Below are 15,850 nucleotides of genomic sequence, written 5' to 3' on the forward strand. Positions count from 1 at the left end.
CCCCCCAAAAAAACTTGCCTGGATTTTCGCATGGTTCTCTGTGTCAGATTATTATACAACGATGAGACTCTAACAAAAGACCCGCGATTAAAGAAACGGGCATGATGTTCTGCAATCACCTTGCATAAACAGAAACATTCTTCAAAGTGAACTTGAAGTAATACTGTTTCTGCCCATTAGCATGTTTCCTTTTGACATCATCGCTACCGTATTTGTATCCGACCCACTGAGTTTGGCGTCATCCTATCCTGTCCTCTGATGGCTGGCTTTAAGATCAGCATTGTAGCAGATATTTCTCACACTGCCAGAACTTTGACGTCAGGATGTCTTAGGTCACAAAAGCACTAATTGACCTGCTGAGCGGCCGATCTCAACTTATGACCATAGAGTTCTTTTATGATGTGCGTATGATCTGGCATGTGTCTTTTGTTTTGTTTGTTTGTTTATTTTTGTCTGGTGAGAGAACCTCTATTTATAGCTACTATAGTGTAAGTGATAACAGGAACTAGCTTGCTTCGAGGACGTTATATAATATTAAATGTATCTATAAATGGATAAAAATCGACATATTGTTTATTAATAAATGAATAAATAGATAACTGTTGGCACAACAACACGCTGTTATAGGATAATAATCAATTTTGCGGTGGTGACAGTAGCTCTGCTTCATCACACCACCCATCGTGTTTTATTCCTTAATTAATAATAAGTATTAATGTATTTATTCAATTTACAGATTTTAAATTCTGCTTACACTTATTAATGGCTGTATGTTTTGAGCAATGTCCTACGCGACACGTTCATTAAGTGAGGACCTAATGAACCTAACTTGCGCTTATAAAGAATGGAACTGAATTTAGTATTTAAACCCCTACTGAGTTAGGCTATATTACATCTAACATCTAAACCCAAAATCTGTTTTCTTTTATTCTTTTCAGCCAAACATACCGAATGACATGATGAGGTTCGAGCACAATCTGGCAACCCCAGAGAGTCACGCCTCTCTGTACTGCACAAAAATCCCGCTGGGACGCTCTGTCTCTCGGTACGTGTCTGAAATTCCAGTAAACAGCGTGGAAACGTGTAAAACGTGCACGCGCGAAGTGCCAGCAAAAAAAAAAATTAACTTTAGGGAAAAAAAGTTAGCTGGCTGGTGCGCACGTGCATTTCTCAAAATGAGAGACATATGCAGGCAGGTCAGGATGGGGGTTCTCCAAGCATCAGGGTAGAACATCAGCACCTTGTACTTGCACTGCACGGAGGCACGCGCACCAAAGCAGTTAACATCTGCACGAGCACGTGGATAATCACGTGCCAATAATATTCACCTGAAAGTCATTATTATTATTTTTATTATTCATCTGTATGTCGTAGATGAGGTCATTTAACCCTTTCATGCATCATCTCCACACTTGTCTGTTTTTAGAGATATATAACATGCAAATAACTCACAACTAGCATACTGATTTCAATATATTATAGCCAAATTAGTTACAAATATAAAATGTAAAACTTGTGATTGACCCTGAAATGAGCTCTTTGGGAAAGAGCCATGCTTATGGGTTGTTTTCACTGGTCCACAATGCAACACGTTTGTAACTACGCTGCCATTTTGTTTTGCTAGGTAAAATACCTAATGCCTAAAATATCCTGTCACGCAGATAGACGTTCTTATCAGAAATTCTATATATTTCATTAAATTCTTTTAGAAAAAACTGCCCACTTTGTCAAAAACACAAGATGAAATACTCATAACCGTGTCCTACATTCAACTCAAAATGTACCTGCGTGTACTTTAGCATAAAGATGGAAGATTTTTGTTGTTTGTCAATATTGTTGAGATTTTTTTTTTTTTTACCATTAAATTGATCTAATTAAGGCTTGCATTTCATAACAACGTTTGATTTATCCACCATATCCAAGAATGAATGAGTTAAACAGTGCATAAGGTTTTTAAAACACATTTTACCATAATGAACCTTAAGCTGTAATCGAGGATCGGTAGGTTGAAAAAACTAACAAACACATAAATTCATATATTATATATTGAAAGATCTATAAAGACATAAATAAGAGTCTTAAAGACATAAATAACTATCGGACACTTTAAGAGTCTTAACTTTTTTTTATCTGCCTGGTTGATTATAACAGCTGTATACACTACAAATTGGTATATGAGTATAAGGATTCAAACTAGCACACACATTTTTGTGACATCATGTGAAAACAAGCCATACTGTAGCTCTATAGCTAACAAACAATTAGATATTATTATCACATTTTTCAGGAAGTTGGGTTTATTGCTCTATTTTGCCCCCTAGTGGAATAACAGACAGATTTTATTTTATTTTTTTTAATTGTCCAATGCTTTTACACTTCACAATTTTTTATTTTATTTTATTTTAGAACACGGATTATAAATTCATGTGCTGTGTAGGCTGTTTGATAATCTGAATGCAGCATCTCTGGTTATTTGTCCAAACTTTCTACCCAAAATCCTAAATCAAGTACAAAATGTATATTTTGTGACACAATGAACTCTGTAGTCTTTTGCACTTATTTTTCTCGAATGACCTCAGAGTAGCTTTAGGTTTCGACATAATTGCTCATTATGTTTAACGTAGAACTGCTTGTTGATAGATATGCAACATACATAGGCTACTATAGGCTAACAGCTGACATAGCTATGTTATAAATGTGTGAGTTTATGTGAGAACATATTGTTTGTAATTATTGTTTTATTTTTATTTATTTATTGAGAGGACTCAGAACATTTCTAGCCAATTCAGCTTGCTAGTAACTGACTTGTAGCATTCGGCTACAAGCTGCTTAGTAAGTAAGCAAGCTATAAATAAACACTTAATTTCAGTTCAACTGTAATTTGTTGTAATGTTGTAAGATTACATATCAATAACATACAAGCATGATCAATTTCATTATTAAATATTGTATTGGTGGCGTAGTGTGATGTAAGGTAAGTCTGAAATCAACAGGCAAATTACGACTTGTTAAAACAAGATATTTAACACAATAAAATTGAATAGTCTAACTGGAGTCAGAGCAGTTTGTGGACGAATGGAAGTATAACATAAAAGATACTAGAAAGTAGAAATTGGTGCAGTGCATATACAGCATTGTGGTGCGTTATCCATGATGTTGCCCTTGTTAAAATTTTTGATCTTGGCTAATAATCCCAATGACACCCATTTCAGGTACAGCTTATAACATGAAACATTATACATCAATACTTATGCAAGGCACTGTGTATACACAAAGTCTTTGGATAGACTTGGCCATAGTTCCCAACCCTGGATGTTGCCCTTATGTTTGAATGTTTTTCCTACTCTCACAGACTTTAGGAATTGCCAGATTATTGTTTGGGTGGATTTGGTGTGTTGGAGCACAGAAAGCAACAGAACAACGAAATATATCCTGGCAGCAATCTCAACTGACAACCAAGTGATTCTTTTACAATGGGCGAGTTTTGTAAAACATGTCAGACACTGTAAAAAATATTTTTAGGAGGCAAATTTTTGTGAAAAGTCTATGACATACAAAAGTATATGAAGCTTTGCTATAACTATGGGCTAATCTCACTACCTGGAAGTTCTATGGGTGATGTAAATTTCCCGTAAAAAGAAAAAAGCAGAGTTTAAAAACATAAGGTTGCTTCAAGCCGACGCCCTCTTGTTTTGGGCCGAGTTTCCCAAAAGGATCGGAACACAAATATCATTCTTAAATGGTAGAGTGAGCATCACATTGAACACTCACTCTCTCCCCCAGTTAACTTAACTTTGCGATGCTTTTCGAAAACTCAAACATTTATATTCTAACCCACACTTCTCTCTCTCTCTCTCTCTCTCTCTCTCTCTCTCGAGCCTGATGAAGGGAATCCCAAATATTCCTGTTTCCTTCCCATTTTCTTGAGCACCTCATGTTCTAAGAACCAAAGAACCTCCTACACACAGAGGCATGTCTCATACCATCATGCCACAGGAAGTCAAAGCTAGCAAGGCTTTTCTTTTCTTTTTTTACTTAGGAGTTTTGCATCGAATTCCCCAAATCCTTTGCAAACCTGCAACAGACAACACATTAGACCACAAGAGGGTGACAAGAGCTCCTGTATCACACCATGAAGCAGTGATCAGTAAAGTGCAGAAGGATGATTCATCTCCCACATTTATGTATTGAGATTTATATGAGAGAAATACATTTCCAATTCCATTACAGTACATTTCCTGTGTGTAGTTTGGTACTGAAGACAAAATATATCCTTACTGTAGAGTCTTACTTTTTTTTCTTCACATTTTGATGTTGTAATGAATAAGTAGTTAATTACTCACCTCCAGTCACTTGTTCAAGAAGTGAACAGTGCATGTTATAATCTGTATTTTGGTCACAAGAAAAAGCTCACTCTGAAAGCATGTACTGCATTTGTCTTGCAATTGCTGCTTCTTTACACAAAAGCAAACATCTTAAACATATTTGATATTGAAACAGAAAATTAACTGTTACTCAGTTATCCCAGCGATCAGTGCAACGCAGGATATAGTTTTTTTGTTCTGGAACGGGTGTTCACTCACTCACGCTCTCCGCACGCCGTTCGTCAGTTTAGTCAGAGGATCGTGTAAGCAGGAGTGTATCTGTGCATGGAGGAAGTCCATGTCTGTAAGTAGCTATGATGAAAAAATACAGATGAAGTCAAATATTGAACTCGGTATCGAATGAAACTGGCATCAGGGCAGTTTATAGGCTATAAGAATGGAAGTGTAATGTAAGAGAGATCAGCATAGGGTAATAGTATTGTAGTAGGTCGTTCTCAAACATACAGCTGAGTGAAAGTTTGATCCTGATTATGGACCTGTTCATGCATGATATTTTATGACTACACAAACCAGTCTTTACCATAATATCATTATTTTAGACTTTTAATTGTACATCAGCATGTCCGCTGTCCGAGTCAAATAATATTTCATCAGAATACAAGAACGGTGTCTAAACATGACTTACTTTACACTTCTGTATAGCTTAACTCAGGGGTTCCCAAACTTTTCCAGGGCAAGGCCCCCCAAATGGCATTAACATTTGACCGAGGCCCACCTTTTGTAAGATGTCTTTAAAACACATTAAAAATACAGACTTCTGAATATATCCCCCCCTTTTTATTATTATTAATAATTACCTCTTTCATTTTCACATTACATTAGGAATTGATTGTGTGTGTGGTTGTCAGAGTGAGAATCACGTATTTATTTTTCACACCAAATTGTTGAGGCCCCCGGGCGCCCCCTGGCGGTCGCGGCCCCCACTTTGAAAACCACTGTCTTAACTATTATAGACATGACTGTGAAAGAATTTTTAATTACAAATATAATTACTCCAGCAATGTGTAATATTGTAGTAATAACTACACACACAAACAACTCTGGATTTTACACTCGTTTTTATTTGGAGTTTTTTGTATTAAAATGTTTTTTTTTGTTTGTTTTACATAAATGCATAAAAGTTTGAATGAAAAAAGACGAGAGAGACATGTTATACCACAACTACAGAAAAAGCTGTTATTGTTACACAAATAAATAAATTAACATCTTTGTTCTGGATATTTACAGGAAGTTTCCATCAGTATATATTTACAAAGAGAAAAACTGGACTAACATGGGAACAGACTATTTAAAAAAAGAGGTTAGGTTCAGATATGGAGAAAGTCAGACATGAAAGTAAATGGTAGGTACAACTGGAGTTTTAGTGTAAGGACTTGTTCTTCTTCCAGGTCTGTGGTCTTTAAGCGGCTCAAAAAAAAAAGTGGATTGGAAAAGTGCACAAAGCCTTAATCGGATTTGTGCACGGTTTGTAGAGGTAGTGATAAGTGTGTTGTGTTTTCAGAGTCCACTAAATCAATAGCAAGATTTCCATCGACACATTCCATCACCGTTTGTGTGAACGCAACGTCACTTCCGTTTTTTTTTTAAAAAAGAACCCACAAAACAAACAAACAAACAAACAAACACTACTTTCTCTACCGGAAGTGCGGACGGGGCAGAGAAAAACGTTATCATTTCGTTTTTTTCGGGGGGAATTACACATATAAAATCGCAAAAAAATAACCATTTTAACAAACATTTCTATTGTCGTAAATTTGTATCAATAATGAAAGAAAATAAATATCCACAAACCACGTTTAGTATGAAAAGCTCGAATGGAAACAATAATAATGTTGAGCTCGCCGCTGTTTGTTTAGTTGTTTATGATCTCGCTGGTGTTGTTCCTCTACAAGTCTGTAAGCACATCTCTTCCACTCCTCCTGGTAGTCCCTACTGTTTCTAATCAGTTCTGCGCATGCTCAGTCCAAAGTTTAACCCTTTTTGTGACAACTCGGTGGCTCTTTAAAAGCGTTTTCGGAGCTGAAAGCGTGATGGAGATTGTTACTTCTTCCTGGTGGCAGTCTTCTTCGCCTTGGCCGCTTTGGGTTTGGCTGCTTTAGGCTTCGCGGCTTTAACCTTCTTACTCGGGCTCTTGGTCACTTTCTTCACCGCGGGTTTCTTTGCCTTCTTCGGGCTCTTTGTGGCCTTCTTGGCCGCGGCTGCTGCGGGTTTCTTTACTTTCTTGGGCGCCTTTTTAGCCGCAGGTTTCTTAGCCGGTGCCTTTTTAGGCTTTGCTGCTTTCGCCGCCGGTTTTTTCGGCGCAGGCTTCTTGGCTTTGACCTCAGGCTTTTTAACTGGCTTCTTCACCGCGCTGCCTTTGCTCACTTTGAACGAGCCGGACGCTCCGGTGCCTTTGGTCTGCACGAGCGAGCCCTTCTTCACGAGCGCCTTGAGCGCGATCTTCACGCGCGAATTATTCTTCTCCACGTCGTACCCGCCGCCCGCGAGCGCCTTCTTCAGCGCGGCTAGAGACACGCCTTTGCGCTCGTTGGACGCGGACACGGCTTTCAGGATCAAGTCTGACACGCTCGGACCGGACTTCTTCACCTTGGAGGCGGACTTCTTTTTGGGCGCTTTGGCCGTGGAGGCTGCCGGAGCTGGCGCGGTCTCAGCCATCGGACTCGTTGAGGAGTTTGACGTTACCGTTGACGAGATGAGAGAAGAAAAAAAAATGCACAAAGTGACAATGTTTACGTCGAACAGCTGAGGGCGACATATCAACGGGCGATGAGAACCTTATAGACTCAACCGACAGCGCGGCTGCTCCTAACAGTAGAGAGTGGACTTCAGATGTGTTTTCTTACCTCGAGAAACGCTGTAATTTCCGAACAAATGATCCCCAAATCGCGGCGTGAAAAGTATTTCCCGATAGCTGAGTTCCCGGTTTGCACGGCTGGTCCTCGGTTTGCTCGATTCTCCCGGCCATTTTGTTTAAAATGACTAAAACGCAGCCAAATCTGCAGGGAAACTGAGTGGTGGAAACCGTACTTCCTCTATTCTTTTAAAGTTTATACAACAAATTTCGTGACGGAATGCAGATTGTATAGCAAATCCACACAGAAAAGACTCTCATTCACACATCCGTGGTGTTTTTACCCGGACTTTTCCCAACACCGAGTCGTTTTCGGCGGTTTTCGGCGGTGGAGGTAGCACACTTCCACACCGTCGCCATTTCAACCTCCCTTAATCTCCTAAAGTCTTACTTTATCTCACAAACATTAATTATGTCTCATTTCCGCCGAAAATTCCATCAGAGACACAAAAACAAGCGAGTAAAATCGTCTCATTCGGAAGAAATTTCAGGTCGTTGGTATTTCTATATGAAATTGGAAGGGTAGCATTAGCAGTGTGTGGGATGTGTAACTACTGTGTATAGTGGCCAACTAACTCGAAGGAGTTCTGAATTCAAACGTTGTGTTTGGTCCTCACATTAAATTCAGTCAAATAAAAATTAACAAAATAAACACAATAATCATTGTTAATGTTTTAAAAGATTCCAGGCTTGAATTACCAAGGACACTTAGTAGCTTAATGCTAATGGAGCCACAGAGTGCTGTATAGCCTGGATTCACTGAGTTAGATACATCAACACATCTGACGTATCCATCACTTCAAGGTTTTGTATGATTATTGAAATAAAAATGAGTTTGGAGGCATTTTTCTCCAGTAGTTGGTCATTGTTCAGTTTCTAATCAGTTGTCTACTTGTGTTGTTGACTCTGAAGAGAGGTCCTTGTTGTTTGTCCTCTGTGCAGCGAACTGAAAGCAGCACATGGAATCAGTGATTTATCATTTTATTTATCACTAATAATTACCCTTGATTCTGGGTTATGATCGCCTTATGGAGAGTAAACAGTAAAAGTATATGTTTTAATCCCAGAGTTAATTATAACAAAAGTCTCCTTTCATTGTGACGTGTAGCGTACTGTATGCCCTGTTAGGATGTGTGTTAATGAGCTCAACACTAGCAGTAGTGTTCTTGTGGGATGCTCACATAGAGAGTTCATAATTAAAGCTCATAAATATACTAAATACTTACCACAAATGAAAAAGTAAGCTTATAGGAGCCTTATGCTCCTATAAAATAACTTTACTTTTTAAAACCAGGCTATTCAGGCCAATAAGAAAACAGGGCTAAGGGATTGTTGTCATTATTATTATTATTATTATTATTGTAGTTTTCATCGTAATGACTTTTTTATTCACCAACAAGATGTGATTTCAGACAGATCAATCAAAACAGTACTGCTTTATTACTTCTCAATTAAATGACCTACAAGAAGAGTTGATAATAGACTTTAAATGCACATATGAAATTCCATTAGAAGATTTATAACTGACATTTCCATATTTAATATAATTATAATGTAATTATTCTTTTAACATTCATCAGTTCTTTAAAAAAAAAAGTCAGAAAAGGAAAAATCCGACATGCTATAGGCCTTAAATTACCTGATCATATATACTACGTACACACATAGCCGATTGATTTACTAACAATAAACAAACAAACTGAATAAATAAATATTAGTCCTTTGAATATAGTGATGCGAAGGAAAATAAATAACAGATTTTTGCAAGCGGAAAATGCACTATTAGCAGATTTATAACTATACAATATACAAAAGTATTGATGTATATTTACATTTGTTTACATTTTTTACACACACATATATATAATTTTTACAAAAAATTGTGTATACATATAAACTTAATTTTTATTCATTTTTAAGTTAGTAATATTTTTTTATACTTTATATAAATATAGCTCACTATGTATGAAACTACTTATTTTGCCACTAATTACTATATAATGAAATAATAAAAAAAATTTCACCTCATAATTATATCTATGTAATAAATAAACATGTTTTTACCCCAAGACAAAAAGAAATCACTGAATTAGAATAAGAAACATGTTTATTGTACTGAAATAAATCTCACATTAATTCCAACAGAAGTAAAAATGGACAGGTTGGAGTTTGCTATTTAAGAGAATCACTGGGCGGCTCTTAAAAGAGCCTTTGGGGTTTTTCAGAGCGTGAAGTCCGGAAGTTGCGCGTGTTCAGCCGCCGAAGCCGTACAGAGTGCGTCCCTGGCGCTTGAGCGCGTACACCACGTCCATGGCGGTGACTGTCTTGCGCTTGGCGTGCTCGGTGTAGGTGACGGCGTCGCGGATAACGTTCTCCAGGAACACCTTCAGCACACCGCGGGTCTCCTCGTAGATCAGACCGGAGATACGCTTCACGCCGCCGCGGCGAGCCAGACGCCTGATGGCGGGTTTGGTAATACCCTGGATGTTATCGCGCAGAACTTTACGGTGCCGCTTGGCGCCTCCTTTCCCGAGCCCTTTTCCGCCTTTTCCTCGACCAGACATCTTGACGTGCTCTTGTTCTTCTTCGTCGGTTTGCACAGCGTTCAGAGAAAATGAAGGGTGGCGTGTAAGCGCGGAGGTATATACTACAGACACGGACCTAGTTGAAAGCAGCGTGCTGTGTTTGGCGCGGTGCCAAAGCTGAACAAAGCAGGATGAATAGGGATTTGTTTTGGGTCAGTTTGATCACTCCTTACTATTATTATTATTATTATTATTATTTATTAGTCTTTATTACACATAAAAACAGTGCATTGTTATATGTTAGCAGTTCACTCTGGCCATTTTCGCGAACAGTAAACATTTTTTATTACTGTCTCTCCAGAAGCTGACAATAGTAAAACAAGAAAAAAATATACAGCTCCTTTATTGAGACCTGGGAGGATCTTAAAAGAGCCATTGTTTGTGTTTTTTTTTGTGTGTGTGTGTGTGTTCACTTGGAGCTGGTGTACTTGGTCACAGCCTTCGTGCCCTCGGACACGGCGTGCTTGGCGAGCTCCCCTGGAAGCAGTAGGCGCACGGCGGTCTGAATCTCGCGCGACGTGATGGTCGAACGCTTGTTGTAGTGCGCGAGACGCGACGACTCGCCAGCGATCCGCTCGAAAATGTCGTTCACAAAAGAGTTCATGATGCTCATGGCCTTGGAAGAGATGCCCGTGTCCGGATGGACCTGCTTCAGCACTTTGTACACATAGATGGCGTAGCTCTCCTTGCGCGTCTTCTTGCGCTTTTTACCGCCTTTACCGGCCGCCGTTTTAGTCACGGCTTTCTTCGAGCCTTTCTTAGGAGCCGCTTTTGCGGGTTCCGGCATCACGACCAAGAAAAAAAATAATAATACCACTCCAACTGAACAAGAAATCGGTTAACACATGACTCACACTGAGAAAATGAGTATATATACAGAGCGTATGCTAATTTACAACAAGAGCGCTCTGATTGGACGAAATTTTTCCCTCGTTTCCTATTGGCTAACTTTGAACAACAACGTGCTTGTGCTCCGTCCTATATTGGACTTTGCTTCTCTTGTATGTTTTTTTTTTTCCTGCTTCCAAACCGGTTTGTACCGGATTGAAGAACAAAGACGGACAGGAAGAAGGGTCATACATACATTCAGAATGATGCATAATAATAATAATAATAATAATAATAATAATAATAATAATAATGAGGAAGAAGAAGAAGATGAATTTAAAAAAAATCATTTATTTTAATTTGAACATTTTATTGCTGTTATTTATTACTGACATCATCACTTCACATATATGATATCATAATGCAGCACAGATCTCTGAATATTTATTTATTTATTTATTTATTTATTTAGGCTATTTATCATACTGGCACACTTCATTTTGATGCTCTGATTTTTTTCTGATGCACTGGACATCAAAAAACGGAAATGAAACAAACAACTGGTGCATTTACAAAAAAAAAATAATAATAATAATAAACAATACTGCTAAAAGCAATGCTCCTAGAAGATAAACCTCAGTATACGTGTGTTAAACTGATCCAGGCAGCACCAAGAAAGGCTTTGAGGCTTCAACTGTCGTCTCCTGGCAGTTGCTGGAAAGATGAGAAAAGGGAGAAGAAGAAAAAAAGCAACATGAGCATCTGTAATTATATATATTATATATATATATATATATATATATATATATATATATATATATATATATATATATATATTATATATATATTATATATATATATATATATATATATATATATATATATATATATATATATATATATATATATGCAACTAAGAAGAATGCTATAGCAACTATAATACTGGTCTTAAATGTATAATATTAGTTGCAGCTTGTCAGTGCTGTATCTATGTGGCTAATCATACACCACACAACACAACACAAATGACAAATATTAAACATTATGATGTCTGTGATGTGGCTTGAATTAAAGCTGAATTTCATGGACATCAAATCCTAATGCACGTATTACATGAGTGATACATCGGGTCCTGGTTTTAAGTAACGTAGCATAGGTAATAGACATAAGAATCAAAACATCCTTTTTACACACACACACACACACACACACACACACACACACACACACACTGACAGGCTCACCCTGTATCCCGCCTCCTCGTTCCTTGGCTCGGGACGTTGCCAAGTCTGATTGGACAGGATTTTCAGGACGACCAGTGCCAAAGCCACGATGACGACACCAAGCGAATTGCCAAGTACCGCCTCCGGTGGCAGCTCGTTGTACGGCAGCGTCCCATTGGTTCCCTTTTTTCTAAGAGAACGGTCCAATAGCAGCACAGATTTGGTGTTAGAGCACTTTCATACTGAGATGAACAAGATTTGCTTTGTTTCCACTCCAAAGCTTTTGTTCCCTCATTTGTCTCTTTCAGACACACGTACAGTCTGTAAACAAGACTTGATGACACAGTTGGGCCAAAAATTAAACTACAAAATGGGGTCAGTCAACCAGGACACGTTCGGTCCATGTCCAGTTTATGTCCACTAGTTTAGCATTGTGCAAACCGCATGTCTGATTCGTGAACTTTCGGACAAACAGTTCCTTTAAAACAGAATCAAAGTGAAGGACTTAAAGGTACAATAAGCAGAAGAATCCATTTAAAGATGCAACCAATACGTAACACAACTGTATCTATTTCTACACATTACACTATTACCAAATTCTTCTAATTGGTTCTGTCCTTGTTGCTACAAACACCTGGGGTAAATCAGTGATATTAAGGTTAAATTCACTCAAATATTTCTACTTTACAATTTGAGAACTACATTCTTAACAACAGGTAGTATTTCTACTTTTCTTTATTTAGTAAAAAATTTTAAATTAGCTGAACTGTTGCCTATTTTATTGAGTAAGGATTACAGTATGGTGTACAGTCGTATATACTATACTAAAAAGCAAGGTCCTTAATCTTCAACAGTTCTATGTATTGGGTTATGTTTATCTCACTACTTCCTTTTCATATACAAAGAAATAAAGGGGATGGATTTGGGGAAATACATATTTCGGCTGCGGTGAATCTGACAACACTGGTTTTCCCCGTTTGAATATTCGGACAAACATTACGACTGGCCACATGAGCAGGAGGAAGCCAGTCACACTAGACCAACAAGCCACAAAGCAAAAATGTAAATAGAAAATTCCTTTCTCTATACCTGTCATCACACAACGCAGTGTTTTAAAAACATGTCCCACTTACAGTGCAAAAAATAGCTTCTCGTTGATGCCTGAGATACAGGATACAACACTGAGGACCAGCAGAATGGCTCCCATCCATACGTGAGTGGGTTTGATGAACGCTCGCAGAGGCAAGGGGGAGCACGGGATGAGGAACGCTCCGAATCCGGCTACCCACTACACACATACAGGAAAAGAATAGTATTATAAACCACCGCTCTGTTGAAGTCTTTCCATAGTGACATAGTTACTTAATGTACACACATTCCACTGAAAAGAAAAGTCCTTTAATAACAACACTGGATCGTTCTGCACCTGAGCAGCGAACAAGGCGCTGGTGAAGATTCCCACCCAGCTGTGCAGCGAGTATAAGTTCGGTGTATTATTGGTGTTGTGGTAGTCGAACACGGCACACAAGCCCACGATGGTGAAGATCAGCGCGAGGAGGAGGAGGCAGGCATGGAGAATCTTCCATGGCAGTTTGTCCTGAGTCCAGGTCAATGGGACACGATACACCACAGCGGCTGAGACAATAAAGATTTTATATTTTATATATATTACATATATGGTTAGTTGATTGACAGGTGCTGTCTTGATGTCCCTGACTGTCTCACTCCAGATTATTACGTACAGTATGTCCCCGAAAAACAAAACCAGTCATGCACTGCAATCCACAAATGACTCACACACACACACAAGCCCAAAATGTTCCTCCCACACACACACACACACACACACACACACGTGCACATTCTGCTTATTCACCCACAAGCTAATAAACATCCTTTAAACATTGTGATAAACACTTTTTTTAACCCTCACCATTTCCGTACAGCACCACCAGGCCTACCACCATGAGCACGGGATGCCAGTTGAACTGCGTGATCTTGCCGTCCCAAGAGAAGCCGCCACGGTAGGCGACGTTCCAGTGGACGACCAGCACCACACACACCACGCTGAGCACCAAACACAGCAGGTAGGCTGTGTAAAAGGAGACGGTCGCCTTCATCACTGGAACCACCTGAAAAAAATGGTGTAGATGTTAAAAAACAAAACAAAACAAAAAAAAACACTAGGAGAAGGGAGAGTGGGGGAAAAAAACATGTGGTGTTTAGTTAAGACAAATGAAGAAAAAGTCAGAGACTCTAAACTAATAAACGGAAAAATCCACCCTGAATGACTTACATAGTAACATCTTAAACATCTTTCATCGGCATGTCTACATAAAGAGAGCGATCCAGCGGTGCTTCAGTCTGTCCAGCTCATCTCAGAGCACCTTCCAAACCTGTAACTTTCATATCTCTTGTTTTCATGAGCTAACAGCAGAACCTGAACACTATGAGATTTTAATTCTTCTTCCCCCTTCTATGAATCTCCATTGTTACTGAGCGACAACAGAGCAGCACCCAACAGATAACTTCTCTCAGGAACAACACAACTGCAGCCTCAGCCGACAATTTAGCACCAGAATCGCAAAATCCATCACAAACATTTCAGTATAAACATTTCATGTGTTTCAGCATTGAGGTTCCTCATTACTCGATAAAGAGACTACTGAGCAATGTAAACAGTTCCCCGTTATGTCCCATGGGGAAACATCAATTTCCAACCCTGAGGGTTTCCTGTTCAGAAAGGCTTAGCAATAAAACCCTTTAAAAAGCCAGAACCCCTTGAGGAACCCCGTTTCTTAATTATTATTATTTTTTTTAATAGGCTACGGGTGAATCCTGAGTAAATGCAGAAAGGTTAACAACTTTGTTTCACCACTTGGGAGTTACTAAAACAAAAATAAACACCGCTTCACCATGTTACTGTTACTGAGAAACCACAAACTTACTGCTACAAAGCGCTGACACTGGAGACTCCTTCCAGAAACATCTTACAAATAACAACATCTCACAGAAAACTTTACCGCATCAACAGACCTTCTTTCATGTCTTAACATCTCCCTGTGAACGAGTCCATTAATATAAACCACAGTCAGAGCACATCTGCATATTTATAATCTTAAAGGGGGGGGGGGGGTGGATAGATAAATAAATAGATAAATAAATAAATAAATGACGTACCTCGACAAACGTTTTTAAAGAATATAAAAGTTCGTATCCTTTGAAATGTCATACACACAAGTGCCAGTGTGATGCGTGCTCTGGATCTGAAAGTCTGAAAGTTTCCTGCTTTATGTGACATCACACCAAAAAATAAACCGCGTGATCTCTCGTTGTTTAAGTAATTTCACTTCTTCTTTAGAGTCTTTGCTCTATTCTCGAGCGCCCAGGTGCACAAAGTACCGCCCCATCCCATAATAATAATATTAATAATAATAATAAGAGAATAATAAGAGGAATAATAATGACATTTTCAGTTTAGTCTATGCACTCATAACACATTTATATATTTATTTATTTATATGCATTTTTGTTGTTGTTGTTGTTACTTTTTGATAACGAAAAAGAAAAAAACAATTAAAAAAATATTTTTAGTCAGATTTAGATGCCACCATCTGGATTTACTCAGTCACGTGAAATAAACCACCAAAAAAACAACTTCGTGCTGTTTCCACGGTAACAGCCCGACTCCTCGCGCGCTCAGCTTCTCGGTAAATAAACTGCGTTGGTTATTTAAAATGAATCGATAAAAATATAAAACCGACAAAAGAGATCGTTTTATGATATTTTCCCCCCACTGCCTCAAAGTCGTTAGGACAGTTTAATAACAGACCTTTTCAGACTTCTCTACTTTAGCAGTGCTGCTAATGTTTTACTTCCGCATTTCCTCAGCGCAATGCACCATGGGTAACGCTGTGGCTTTACTACACGAGTAGGAGAGCTAGGTTATGGGAATGCATTCAGCTGAGACTTTATTAA

The 15,850-nt window shown here is 38.5% G+C and overlaps 4 protein-coding genes across 5 annotated transcripts; all 4 read right to left on the reverse strand.

Moving 5' to 3' along the window:
- Nucleotides 1-5,426: 5,426 nt before the first annotated feature.
- LOC108255681 (histone H1) lies at nucleotides 5,427-7,125 on the reverse strand. The gene has a single exon (XM_017451811.3). It carries the CDS (start codon nucleotides 7,038-7,040, stop codon nucleotides 6,426-6,428), a length of 615 nt encoding a protein of 204 aa, XP_017307300.1. The 5' UTR covers nucleotides 7,041-7,125; the 3' UTR covers nucleotides 5,427-6,425.
- Nucleotides 7,126-8,653: 1,528 nt separating this feature from the next.
- On the reverse strand, nucleotides 8,654-9,965 carry zgc:153409 (PLN00035 family protein). The gene has a single exon (XM_017451813.3). The coding sequence runs from the start codon at nucleotides 9,798-9,800 to the stop codon at nucleotides 9,489-9,491; it is 312 nt and encodes a 103-aa protein (XP_017307302.1). The 5' UTR covers nucleotides 9,801-9,965; the 3' UTR covers nucleotides 8,654-9,488.
- Nucleotides 9,966-10,219: 254 nt separating this feature from the next.
- LOC108255682 (histone H2B 1/2) lies at nucleotides 10,220-10,758 on the reverse strand. Its single transcript, XM_017451812.3, has one exon. It carries the CDS (start codon nucleotides 10,606-10,608, stop codon nucleotides 10,231-10,233), a length of 378 nt encoding a protein of 125 aa, XP_017307301.1. The 5' UTR covers nucleotides 10,609-10,758; the 3' UTR covers nucleotides 10,220-10,230.
- A 222-nt stretch (nucleotides 10,759-10,980) lies between these two features.
- LOC108255680 (lysosomal membrane ascorbate-dependent ferrireductase CYB561A3) lies at nucleotides 10,981-15,777 on the reverse strand. 2 transcript variants are annotated; one of them, XM_017451809.3, is made up of 6 exons: nucleotides 15,705-15,777; nucleotides 13,806-14,004; nucleotides 13,299-13,507; nucleotides 13,006-13,160; nucleotides 11,894-12,062; nucleotides 10,981-11,363 (listed from the first exon to the last, which is right to left on the reverse strand). In XM_017451809.3, exons 2-6 carry the CDS (start codon nucleotides 13,990-13,992, stop codon nucleotides 11,340-11,342), a joined length of 744 nt encoding a protein of 247 aa, XP_017307298.1. In that variant the 5' UTR covers nucleotides 13,993-14,004; nucleotides 15,705-15,777; the 3' UTR covers nucleotides 10,981-11,339. The 2 variants fall into 2 exon arrangements, with proteins under 2 accessions (XP_017307298.1, XP_017307297.1); XM_017451808.3 differs by lacking the exon at nucleotides 15,705-15,777 and adding an exon at nucleotides 15,053-15,668.
- Between the last annotated feature and the right edge of the window lie 73 nt (nucleotides 15,778-15,850).

Source organism: Ictalurus punctatus, chromosome 22 (genome assembly GCF_001660625.3).
Source record: "Ictalurus punctatus breed USDA103 chromosome 22, Coco_2.0, whole genome shotgun sequence".
In the NCBI taxonomy this organism is placed as follows: Eukaryota; Metazoa; Chordata; class Actinopteri; order Siluriformes; family Ictaluridae; genus Ictalurus; species Ictalurus punctatus.

Coding starts and splice junctions, on each gene's coding strand:
- LOC108255681 (XM_017451811.3), bottom strand. CDS start 7,040: ATGGCTGAGACCGCGCCAGCTCCGGCAGCCTCCACGGCCAAAGCGCCC.
- LOC108255680 (XM_017451809.3), bottom strand. CDS start 13,992: ATGAAGGCGACCGTCTCCTTTTACACAGCCTACCTGCTGTGTTTGGTG. Junction 13,508..13,805: donor GGTGGTGCTGTACGGAAATG/GTGAGGGTTAAA, acceptor TTATTGTCTCAG/CCGCTGTGGTGTATCGTGTC. Junction 13,161..13,298: donor GCGCCTTGTTCGCTGCTCAG/GTGCAGAACGAT, acceptor GTATGTGTGTAG/TGGGTAGCCGGATTCGGAGC.
- LOC108255682 (XM_017451812.3), bottom strand. CDS start 10,608: ATGCCGGAACCCGCAAAAGCGGCTCCTAAGAAAGGCTCGAAGAAAGCC.
- zgc:153409 (XM_017451813.3), bottom strand. CDS start 9,800: ATGTCTGGTCGAGGAAAAGGCGGAAAAGGGCTCGGGAAAGGAGGCGCC.